General features: G+C 37.2%; 1 protein-coding gene across 4 annotated transcripts in view; it reads left to right on the top strand.

Moving 5' to 3' along the window:
* The window catches only part of slc10a7 (solute carrier family 10 member 7), a 183403-nt gene that overhangs the window by 146894 nt on the left and 23299 nt on the right, over positions 1 to 13210 (top strand). For 3 of the 4 annotated variants that reach the window (XM_062980930.1, XM_062980929.1, XM_016994091.2), the window contains 2 exons: positions 6955 to 7120; positions 10134 to 10185. In XM_062980930.1, coding sequence (XP_062837000.1) covers positions 6955 to 7120; positions 10134 to 10185 — 218 coding nt within the window. Of the gene's footprint in view, positions 1 to 6954; positions 7121 to 10133; positions 10186 to 13210 lie in introns of those variants that run through there. The other variant, XR_010006281.1, reaches the window with a different exon arrangement.

Genomic DNA, 13210 nt, shown 5'->3' with positions numbered 1-13210 from the left:
CAGGGGACTGAAATAGTCACAAGGGGACTATACAAAATAAAGAAAGGTCTGATGACCCCCTCAACCGTTTCTGTTCTCTAGAACGTCTCCTCCTGAACTAATTTTTCCCTCAAATATAAGGCTTATGATGCTTCAATTCTGTGTTTCCATGTAAAGTGAAGCTAAGCTCTCAGGTAGAAACAGGTAGATGGAATGTCCTTTTTGAATCAACTTGTTGGAAAGGTGGCATATAAATAATGCAGTTACATCCATAATACATAAATGCAGCAATCTTAACACTCCCTCGCTTGGTGGCCTCAGATGCCTTTGTATAGCTGACCACACACCCGGCCTTTCCTTGCTGCAGGAGTGTACAGCATAGGCATAGCTTTGCACTCACAGTATGTGGAGTACATGATGGGTGAAGGAAAGGGAAAACAGAGACAGCTGGACCCAAATTTGGTAATGGAGAAGTCTGCTTTCTTCTTTCTTGTCTCTTTTGCCTGAAAGAGCAATCGGAGCAGATTTGAACAATTTGGTTTACTTAATTCGGATGGGAGTCTGTATCTCCACCCCTTAAAAATAGAAGAAGCCTAAGAGCTCTTTCTTTCAGAGAACTGCTATGGCAGATAGTTGTAAGTGTCTCCCGTTCAATCTGAATTTGTCCATGCGCTATAAAATGACCTAAACCCTCACCCCCATTTTCAATGTGGGATGATAATACCAGCCTACTATACAAGCTTAAGAACTGAGAAGAATATGTATGAAGATCTATACTGAATGCTTTTGTTTATAACTAAATAATCCAGTGAATTTTCTAAGAAGCTTCTGCTATCTTTGTTTGTTAGTTATTATAATTATTTGGTTATTGCCTCTCAGCCCAACATGACTCCTGAGATGATGTACAATGAGACATTGAAACAACTTTATAAACACAGAGAATTGAAATAGTCAGAAAATCAACCCCTGGTTTTAAGTGTCGAAGACCAATTAAAAGAATACAGTCATGACTTGACCAAGCCTAATTTCATTGGAAGGGATTACTACAGCTGTGGTGGCACTGCAAAATAAGCCCTGTCTCCTGTATTTACCCTGTTTTCAGTATTATTGACATGATGGGACATGCAGCTGAAGATTTCATACTTGAGGCAGGTTCATATATGAGAGGAATGATATCCTGGCCCCAAACTGCTTAAGACTTTGTGTATTGAAACCAGTCTTTAGTTCAGATTAGATGCAGATTGGAAACCAATGCCATTAGTACAAACCCAGTCATATGTGGTCTCCAAAGTTGACACCTGGCAACAGCCTGACTGATGTATTTTGCATTAGCTGGTGCTTCTGAAAAAATTTCAAGGGCAGGCCCTGCAGCGAGCATTCTGGTAATCCCAACAGGAAGATAATTAAGGCATGAGCCATTATGGCCAGATCTGACCTTCATAGGAAGCAGTGCAGACAGAACATCAACCAAAGCTACGCAAAGACACTCCTGGCCATAGTATCCCTTTTCCACAACACTTGTAGTGCTCTGATTTCACTTCAACAACCATTTTTCCATCCTGTGTAATCCCCATCTTTGACAAAATGGGACATTTCAACCCTTAAGATCTCCCTCCGGAAAGAATTATCAATAATCCAGTACTTTTCTCCCAGAAACAGCATCAGTAGCAAAAAAATATATACCCTGTTTCCCCGAAAATAAGACAGGGTCTTATATTAATTTTTGCTCCCAAAGATGCACTAGGTCTTATTTTCAGGGGATGTCTTATTTTTCCATGAAGAAGAGCTCACATTTATTGTTGAACAACAAAATGAACATTTATTATATACTGTAAAGTAGTTGTCATCACAAACCAACATAACCAGACAAACTATGAATCCTATCAAGAATTTCTTGTTACTACCATTATTTACATGTACAACAATCTATGGTACCTCTTGCAATTTAGGTTTCACAAGGTTTCCACGCTGATTTCTCTCTATTCTAGTTTCAATGTAGTCATGAATGATGAATAATATAATATACTATAATAATAATATGATAATATAATAATAATATAATGATATACAATATATTAATGAGATAATATAATATAGGATATAATAATAACAGAAAATGATAATAATATGGTATTAATAGGATAATATAATAATGGGATATAATAACAGAATAGCATAATAATATAATAATAATAGGATAATATAATAGAATAATAGAATGGAATAGAATGATATAAAATATATTAATAGGATAATATAAAATGGAATATAATAATAATAACAGAATATGCTAATAATAATAAAATAATAATATGATAATATAATAGAATAATAGTATAGAATATAATGATATAAAATATATTAATAGGGTAATATAAAATGGAATTTAATAATAACAGAATAATAATATAATAATATGAAAATATAATAGAATAATAATATAATAATAATATAATGATATAATAATAATAATAGAAAAATATAATATAATGATTTAAAATATATTAATAGGATAATATAATAATGGGATATAATAATAGCAACAGAATATGATGATAATAATATGGCAATAGAATAATAGTATAAAATAATCAGTTTCATGGCATAGGATAAGAAGATGAGAGGAGAATCCCAATGCATCCTGTACCTTTAAGGAGCAAAAGCAGCAGGACGAAAGCCCTCTTCCTTCCCTCCCACCCTCCCTTGCCCTGGCTCGAGCCAATCAGAAGCCTCTGGGAAGCAAGGCAGCATGGCCAGCATGGCCAGGACGGAGAAGGAAGAAACGGCAGCGCAGCAGCAGCCACGGAAGGTTTTTCAAGCCTCGGCTGGTGGACAGGCAAGGCAAGGCAGGGCAAGGCAGGGAGGGAGGCACAGAAAGCAAGCACTTTCCCTCCCTCCCTCCGGTGTGTATGAATGAGTGCTGCTTTAGCCCTGCAGCCATGCTTCCCAATGGAACTCTGCTGCAGCCTTAGTTGCTAGGTCTTACTTTCAGGGGAGGCCTTATATTTGGCAATCCCCCCAAACCCCTGCTAGGTCTTATTCTTTGGGGAGGTCTTATTTTCGGGAAAACACGGTAGTTATTTCAATGCTGAAATACTTCTACTTCATGTTGAGTGATGAAGAGGTGACACATTCAAATAAACCCTTTATTTTCCCCTGGAGCTTTACAGAGCATGGAATTAGAAATGTTCTCTGTTTTGAGAATGTAAGTATGAATACTTTAAATAGTTTCTATAACACACACTGGCTAAATTATATAAAAGCTGGCATAACCTTTTATGCATCATTGTAGAAGGTGAAATGCTATTTATTAAGTGAACACCCACAATGTTAAAAGACAGCATATGCATATTTCTAAAAAGTCATGTTCTTCCCAACTCCCCCCCCCCTTCTCCCCCCAGGAATAATGACAACCGCACACATTATTTACAACTACTAGCCATAGAAATAATTTTGAGTTAATTCTGTTCAGAGCAATTGTATTTGCCGATTATACATTGATTTGGACTAAATCAGTGAAAAAAAACTGCTAGTCCTGGCTGAGACAACTTGAAAATCTCATAAAGTTGTTTTAATTTTGTTCATGGGCAGCTAATGTGAGATGATTTAATTTGAGCCTCTCCTGGCAATAATTTATCATTAATGGTGTCATTATTGGGAAGTAACATGGCATCTCTAGCACCCTCAGATTAGTATCTAGCATGAAATTGCAGTGTTACTTCTAAAACACCACAGTAATACAAACTGTTGGGCCATCTCCTGAGAAGTCTTGTAACGTTATGATTAAAAAATTAATGCAAATCATGGCTTGTATCATTTCTTTCCAGTTAGATATGCTCTTCTAAATTTAAAAATACTTGCAAATAATCCGCTCTTTAAATAGAGCTGTTTAAAACGGGTTCGTCTGCTCATAAAACTTTTCAAGCAACTTTTAAAAAATTAAAAGATCATAAAATGATATCAAAAGTTTAAACTCACAATGCTGGAAACCACTGTCTTTTAAATTGGCTGTTTACAACTCAGCGAACTCTGATGCCCCAGAAGGTTTGGTAGTAAATAAAGATTTCATTCATACATATTCCACTAGAGGGAATCTGATTTTTCATATTTTCCAGGAAATTCTGTAATAGTGGCGCCACCAGTGAATAAATCACAATGTAGCAAAAGATAACCTTGAAAGTTGACAAAGGTATCATCTAAAAGCTCCATTTTATGCATGGAGTGGGAAACATACTGGTGTAAATATTTTCGGGTGCATTGGTTCTCAGCCTTCCTAATGCCACGATCCATTAATACAGTTCATTATGTTGTGGTGACCCTAAACTATAAACCATAGCAAAATTACAGTTATCAAGTAGCAACAAAAATTTTTGCTACTGTTATGAATCGTAATGTAAATATCTGATATGCAGGATGTATTTTCATTCACTGCACCAAGTTTGGCACAAATACCCAACTTTTGAGTACTGGTGGGGTTGTGGGGGGGTTGATTTTGTCATTTGAGAGTTGTAGTTGCTGGGATTTATAGTTCACCTACAATCAGAGAACATTCTGAACTCCACCAATGATGGAATTGAACCAAACTTGGTACACAGAGCTCCCATGACAACAGAAAATACTGGAAGGGTTTGGTGGGCATTGACCTTTAGTTTTGGAGTTGTAGTTCACTTACAACCAGAGAGCACTGTGGACTCAAACAATGATGGATCTGGACCAAACTTTGCACAAATACTCAATATGCCCAAATGTGAACATTGGTGAAGTTTGGGGGCAATAGACCTTGAAGAGAAAGTCAGGCGGAAGGATCTTCGGCTTTCTCTGCCAAAGGGGTTCTAAGACCATCAGAAATATGTTTTCTGATGGTCTTTGGCAACCCCATCTGACACCCCTCACTACCCCCCTCCAGGTGTCCCAACCCCCAGGTTGAGAAATTCTGCTCTAATGGTTTAGTGTTTCTAAGGTGGAACCAAAACGCTTAAATTTATCCCAAGCAAAATCTGGGATTACCTCACCTTAAGAGTTAGGAAGCACAGTTCTGGGCTACTTGCAGCATCTAGACCAGGCATGGGCAAACTTCAGCCCTCCAGGTGTTTTGGACTTCCTACTCCCACAATTCCTAACAGCCGGTAGGGCCGAAGTTTACTCATGCCTGATTTAAACTGTCATCGGGGCAACCCAGTGTGCCTTACAGTGATCCATCTGAGAATGCATTTATGAGATGAGGTCTTAGGAACTTCCAGAAAAGGATAGATGATAGTGTTTTTGGGCATAAGTAACCTCCATATCTGAGAAGATCAGTGACAAATTCAGGAACACATCCAAGCTGTAGGTTTTCTCTACAATGTGACCCTATCAGGAACACATGTGTTGAACCTTATTAAGATGAGGAGGGGACTCCACATCTGCATGGTGCTTACTTTCTTATCGTTCATTTCTGATTTCAAATCATCATTCATAAAGAACTGTGGCAGACCAGACACAGAATGAAACTGAATACGAGTAGCATGCCAGTGACACTGAACTGCAGCCCCTTGATTGAGTTTATATATAAGCAATATGCAACCATTCAAATGCACATATACTAACACATGAAAGGTAGCATATTATTTTCATTCCATCTTTACAAGGAGAGCAAATTTCTGAGAAAGGAAGCCTCCTTTATGCATGAATACTGTTGGCACAAAATAAACACGAGTTTCTCAAGATCCAAATGAGATGGAGTCTCCGTGGATATAGGAAGTCTCCCCCTTGAGAAAGTCAGATCCCACATGTAGAGGGTGATAAACACTTTAAAGAGGCAAAAGTACCGTAGCATGCTTTCTCAACCTTGTGTGTTTACCATTCTCAAATTCTGAATGCCTCTCTAGAACTATAGTTGTGTGTGGATGTTAACTATCATTAGACTAGGTCAATAATTATTATTGGGAATAATTCTTCAGTAGCATCTTCTGAAACCATTTAGTAGAGAGCTTGGAAAAGCCTCCTTTTTGGATTACAACTCTGGCCATGATAACTGGAAGAATCTGGGAGTTGTAATCCAAAAAAGTACCCTTTCCAAGATTTGGTCTCATGATGTTCAACCCACTCAAGTCAGCATAGAAAAGTATTATGCTGAAGATATCAAATCCTAATGGCTGTCACAAGAATCAGTGCTGTGTTCCTGGGAATATTCTGGGAATTAGCATAAACTAAAGCATTTTTGTATTTATTCTTCACCTAAAAATAGAGTAAAATGAATTAAAAACTGACTTCATTTTCAGATTCCTGAACGTGAAAACATATATCAAACTATATAGACTTGCTCATTTTCTTATGCTATTTCTAGTGTTCCAGAAGCATGCAACTGGCATTTGTCTTTGGATTTACAAAAAACTCTAGATCTTCAGACTCTGAATTATTTAAGCTCCCACAACACATGCACTTTTGCTTTTCAAGCATGAGTTATAATTTAATTAAAAACTTCTGGTGCATCGCTAGCTATTTAAATATTTAAATGTTCCATGGATCACTTTCGATTATCTGCTCACATGAAATTCCTGAAGATGTCAGATTTTTAAGATTCCCAAAGTTACACTTGGAATTGTCTGTTGATGCAAAGGGGACTGTGATAATTACATACATCCATTAGTATCAGCAGAGGAGATAAACTTTGGGGAGGCTTAATGGGCATGTCTCAGTGACAGCTAGCAAAGAACATTTGGCATGATTAAGGACAGATTTGAATGTACTTGAAAATATACTCTCATTATGGACACCCAGTGGAAGTTGCACTACAAATGTTAAATTCCCCAGAAGAAGAGTTATGTGGCAGGGAAGCTTTGAAATCCACTGTGGCCGTCATCCAAATTATTCTCTTCTCTTTATGTCTTTCCGCTGTCAGATTCATTTTGTGATGCCTAACTTAGCTTCGTGTGTGTGTTGAAAAGAGGCAACCTGTTGATTCCTTCTCTTTTTTTTTCTCTCCTTGTGTTTCAGATTGTCCGAAGATACATCAAGGAATGGCTTGAGAGAAAGAAGCCTCCATTTGGTGCTATCAGCAGCTGCGTGCTCCTCATGATCATCTATACAACTTTCTGCGATACATTCTCCAATCCAAATATTGACCTTGATAAATTTAGCCTGATTATAATAGTTTTCATAAGTAAGTACAGATTAAACTTTGTCATTCCTTTAAGCTGCTGGGGTGTTACTCAAAAGAGAAGTGTATTCCTATTCAATTGGTGAGATCCTATAAAGCCTTGACATGTTGCTACTGAACTTGTTGTCTTACACCTGCAATCTTACATGCAACGAATTGTGATTCTACAGCAATACTGTGCAGTCTGTATTGCTGAATGCATTTTTAAAATATGGAAGAATTATCATATATACTCTAAGATAAGCCCCTTTTTTTGAGCTGAAAAAGCCTCCCTCAGCTTATAATGGAATCAAGCTGGGCAGTGGATCCTGAAAGCCATTGCTTGAAATATATGATATATTTTTCTCTCCTTTCCCCCTCTCTTAACAGTACATTTTCTTTTCCAGTCAAAAGGGAGGGAAGGAGGGAAAGAAGATATATTTCATGTTCTCCTTGTTTGTATGGCTCTCTTTCAAACCCACCCAATTTCCTGGCTTTTTTCTGTATTAACATTATATGTGCATTTTTGTTCCCTTGGAAGTGTTCACTGGCCTTTGCAAGCCCTATAAATCTATAAATATATTTCTATATATGCATGTTTCTCCTGAAGTCTTTGTAAACTGTATAACCGTTAATCTTATAAAAGCATTTCCCCCTGAAATATATGTTAATATCTCCTAGAGATATATAGGCATTTTCCCCTGCAAGCCTTTGCAATCCCTATCTATCTATCTATCTATCTATCTATCTATCTATCTATCTATCTACATTAATTTTATATATGAATTTTCCTCTCATGTGTTTGCAGGTCTTTGTAAATCCTATATACATATAGATATCTAGAGATGTCTAAGTACCTGTATATCTGTATATATATGTATATGTTATTTTTATATATAAATTTCCCTCTCACATGTTTTCAAGTCTCTGCAAATCCTATATAGATATAAATATTGATATTTATAGAGGTACCTATATATCTGTATATCTGTGTATATGTGTGTGTGTATATATATATAAATTTACAAGTCTTTACAAATCCTATATAAATATAACATCTATCTAGAGAGAGATATCTAGATAGATAGATAGATAGATATGAATATAGATATAGGGCTTGCAAATTTTACAGGGGGAAATGCACACACAAATAAACACATGTCTCAATAGATATTAATATAGCTATATAGGGCTTACAAATATTACAGGGGAAATGCACACATAGGAGAGATATGCACATCTCGTAAAGAGGATTTGCAAACGTTTCAGGGGAAAATGCATATGTCAAATTAGTATATATAATTATAGATATATATCTAGCTCTGCATTGTTTATATAGGCATTGAATGTTTGCCTGTTACTATGTTGGAAGCCGGCCTGAGTCCCCATGGGGAGATAGGGCAGGATACAAATGAAGTATTATTATTATTATTATTATTATTATTATTATTATTATTATTATTATTATTAAAGTTATTATTGATACCATGTTGTTTTTGTTGACCCTACTTTTCCACTTACAGATCTAGTTTACTGTTTTTCTTTGAAATGCAGTGAACATTCAAAAACATTCAACCTACTAATGCCCCAATTAATGTAATTTTACTGATATCTATTTTTATTTTGAAATTTACCAGTAGCTGCCGCATTTCCCACCCTCGGCTTATACTCGACTCAATAAGTTTTCCCAGTTTTAGGTACCTTGGTTTCTATTTGGTTCAGCTTATACTCGAGTATATACGGTAACACTTTTTAAAACATTGAGTCTTAATATATCAATAATGTCCCAATAGAATGAGATTCAGCTATTACATACGATGTGTTGCCTGATGGAGAAGCATCCTTGTGCTCATTATTGATATTCCCAGTTTTATTGGTTGTGCCATTTACAAGGTGGCAGATCTCCAAGACCTCTGTCTGGCAATCACAAAACTCTGAGTCTCTGTTAAGAAAGAAAAATGGCATATAAATAAATATAGCAGCCACAACAACAACTGATACCAGGGTTTCCAGACCACTGTGTTGTCACTGCTCAGTTCTGCGTGGCTTCAGCATGTTATTTTAGACATTATCTTTATAAGTAACTTTCTAAGCTCTAATGGGAAGCCGGTGCTGCCAAGAGTTGCATTAACATTAAAAATGCTCTGTGTTTTTTTCATGACTTAAATGTCCTTTTCAAGATAGTGGGGTTACCAGAATATAGCAGTTCTTTGTAAGAAGAATGGGGAAAAAAGAAACCAAGGAATAAATTCTAAAGCATAATCAATCTATTATGATAGTGTTGGGAGAGTTCCCTTTGAATTCTTTGCTACGAGGATGAAGTTATTGACACAGGAAGTGTCGGTTTTAAATCCTATTGTACTTCAGTTAGTCCTTTACCTTTTGCAAGAAGTAACAAAGCAAATGTTATCTTCTGACCATAAGCCTTAAAATGGCATGCAATCTCCTGGAGCAATATAGACCTAAAGCCAATTAAATTCTGTGTAGACTTGTAAGTCCCATTGATTAAGTGAGTGCATTTTAGTCCAGTACCAATTGGATTTAGACCATAGATTTTACCAAACATTTGGCCACAGTTTATTCACTGGTGTAGGTTTCCTAGTTGTGAATTATTATTAGGTGGGAAAAATCATATTTTTCAAGATGCTACAATCCATAAAAGTCCAACTTACGTTATCACATGTTCCTCATGAAGTCATTTTTATAGAGTATAAAGGATTTCTAGTTCCTGCATAATTTTTCCTATTCTGAGATTAGTATTTATGTGTGAGAATAATTTGATGGTTTTTAATGCTATGGGCACATGAATAGCCGAGCTGAACTATATCACTTGCCTGATCATTATATTCACAACTGAAATTGAATGAATGAATAACTACATAAATAAATAGTAGGTAAACATTAATATATCTCATGATACATTATAAAATATGTGCTTTTTTCCTATGGGAAAGATTGATATGTATTTTAAATTTCACATTTGTATGGGTCGTCTCCTGTTACACATTCACATTTCTCAAACTGATTAACTTTTCAGTATTTTCGATTCAGCTGGGATTCATGCTGTTAACGTTCTTCTTTTCTACAAGGTATGTAACAGCAGTAAAAGTTCTCTCTGTGACAAAATAGAATACCTCGTTAGGTACAAAACACAGGCAGGGGGAATTCACCCTTCTTGTGCCACTCATTCTTCAGAATTAGAATAGATTTATTTTAGATACAGAACAGAATATGTGTGTGTGTGTGTGTGTGTGTGTGTGTGTGTGAGCAAGGGTGTAACCCTAACTGGTGTACCTCCTCAATTTACTTAAATTTAGAATGTAAATTTTACTGAACAGATACACATAAAACAGTAATTAAATATAGCCAGAGTCATATTACTCATTCACCACTTTTCTCCTTAGTTATATAGCAGCTGTGTACAACATTTAAAGTGATCTGTGAGTCCATGTCCTCTGTTAATGGAGCCAACATGACACAGAGGTTTGAGTGTTGCACTATGATTCCACAGGGCGTCTATAAAGTATTTTAATTAATAATCATTTCTACCTGGAATTCACTACACAATAAGAGTAACTGTAGAAATGATACTGTAATGGGGCATAATTAAGTATCTCCACCTCATTCAAACCACATTGGCGTTCCTGTTCTAGATAAGGTATAAAAGGAAATGTATGCTGTCAGAGTACTGAGAGCAGAATGGTAAATCTAGCCAAAGACTGGCAGAATTTCCACGGGTTTTTGTTTTTTTTTACTATCCGGCATATACTAATAATATATTGGTATAAACACCCCACATTATGTTGTCAAAGGCTTTCATAGCTAAAATCACTGGGTTGCTGTGAGTTTTCCAGGCTGTATGGCCATGTTCTAGAAGCATTCTCTCCTGACGTTTTGCCCATATCTATGACAGGCATCCTCAGAGGTTGAGGGGTCTGGTGGAAACGAAGTAAGATTTATTTATATGTGGCATGTTCAGGGTGGGAGAATAAACACTTGTCTGCTTGAGGCATATGTGAATGTTCCAATTTGCCACCTTGATTTAATGGCTTTGCAGTTTCAAGGCCTGACTATTTGCTGCCTGAGGGAATCCTTTGTTGGGAGGTGTTAGCAAGGCCATTAAATGCTAATCAAGATGGCAAATTGGAACATTCACACATGCCTCAAGCAGACCAGAGTTCTTTCTGCCACCCTGGGCATCCCACAGATAGACTTTACCTAGCCTTTTATAGTTCACCATGTCGATTCTGAAATTCTGGACATTGGTATTTTGAACCCATCCGATGGAGTAGACTGAAACTGGATTTTTAATGTTTGTGGTTGTTTTAGCAAGATTGTATGTTTTTGTTTTTTGGTGTTTACTTTTGTTGTCTGGTTTCCTATTGGCAATTGAATGTTTTGCTTATGTTGGAAATCGCCCTGAGTCCTCTTGGGGAGATAAGGTGGTATATAAATAAAGATTATTGTTGTTGTTGTTGTTGTTGTCGTTACTGTTATCATATATAAACCTCACTTACTTAGTTTCCAACAGACCCTTCAACCTCTGAGGATTCCTGCCATAGATGTGGGTGAAATGTCAGGAGAGAATGCTTCTGGAACATGGCCAAACAACTCCCCATTATCTTTATTTTCAGAGAACTTCGCTGTTTCATTCAGGTAGCATTGCAGCTCCACGTTACACATCATGTAGAGCCCATACTGAGCAATCTAATTTGGAAAGACATATCCTGCTAAGAATAAACATCAAAGCCCAGTGGTGTACATTCCTTAGAGTTATGGTTCCATCAGAAATAGTGATTTTTGCACTTTAAAAACCTGGTCCAGTCAGCTGGGATACTCCCTCCAGCATTTTCTTTCTGCCATAGAGGGCTATAATAGGAATCAGTGGGGAAGCAAATCTAGATTCTTTTGTCATTGGATTCTGGGGTTCACGATTAGATCTTTGGCAAAGATTGGAGTGTTGGGACATGCTGCCATGTATTATCAAATAGCCCAAAAACCTCCAGAGTCCCTTTATCTAACAAAACGCTGAAAACAAGGAGTCTGTTCAACAGGTTTATTTGATTCAAAGAAATATTCAAATCACCCTGCTGGGTGAACAACAGGAGAAAGTGCCCCACAAAACGGAGACGCTGCTCAATTTTGTAGTCAGCACATTGAGCGTGTGCATAGGCTTTTTTTCAGGCTATTTTCTCCCAATTCATGCCTCATCTCTATCTTTTCCTTTTTGTTCCCATCTGGCACCTGCTCTTATCAGTATTCCTGCACCTGCTTTTCATCAACAGATTATTTCCCCTTCTGAGAACTTTTTTAAAAAAGTTCTCTTGATACTGTATATGCAGGACATGCATATACTGTACTTATGAATATGTGGGACAACACTGGAGTTCTTTGGCCTGGGAGTAAGGATGTAGCGTGAAGATGCAGTTTTTCCTGTGTTTACAAAGACTGGAAAATTTCTGTCAGCCCAGCACTAGTTAGTATCTCAGGCAGCTAGGCCATCATAAACTCTGATTACCCTATCATTGGAGACCTTTCCCAGCATTGCCTAGGCCACTGCCAATTATTTGTTGTTGCCACTGCTAGCTATCCATCTCTTTCCCTTCCCTGCATTCTGCAAATAGTGGATGCCATCTTACAGAAGGTGGTGTTCTCCATTTACAAAGGAGTCAGGCAACATTGCTTTTGGATGCATGGGAATGGAACTCAGTTGACTCCATTCTGTGTACCAGCTCACACCAAAAATGGAATGCTCAGCATTACACACTGTATTTTTAGGAGGAAAGATCTAAGATAGTGGGCATTCACTGTGCATCAGAGCTAATTGCCAATTCCTCTCATCCAAGAACCTCATCACAAAGGCGAATGGATTCACCACACATCATAGCAAATCCATGAGGTCTTGTTGGGGACTGTAGAGAACCCGTCATTCCCTGAATTGCTCACCATACCTTGATCCAAATCACATGGGGGGAAGCATCACCACTCAGTTTCCCCCCATTTCCCTCTTATGCCGCTTTCTCTCCTCTTTCGGTACAGAGTCCGGTCGGAAGTACACATGTGCCATATAATGGGCTCTGTGCTGAAAGGGGAGAACAAGCAGCAAACAACGGG

The sequence above is a fragment of the Anolis carolinensis genome, chromosome 5 (genome assembly GCF_035594765.1).
Source record: "Anolis carolinensis isolate JA03-04 chromosome 5, rAnoCar3.1.pri, whole genome shotgun sequence".
Taxonomy (NCBI): domain Eukaryota; kingdom Metazoa; phylum Chordata; class Lepidosauria; order Squamata; family Dactyloidae; genus Anolis; species Anolis carolinensis.
Note: the sequence above shows the minus strand (reverse complement) of the source record. Positions and strands in the feature narration are given on the sequence as shown.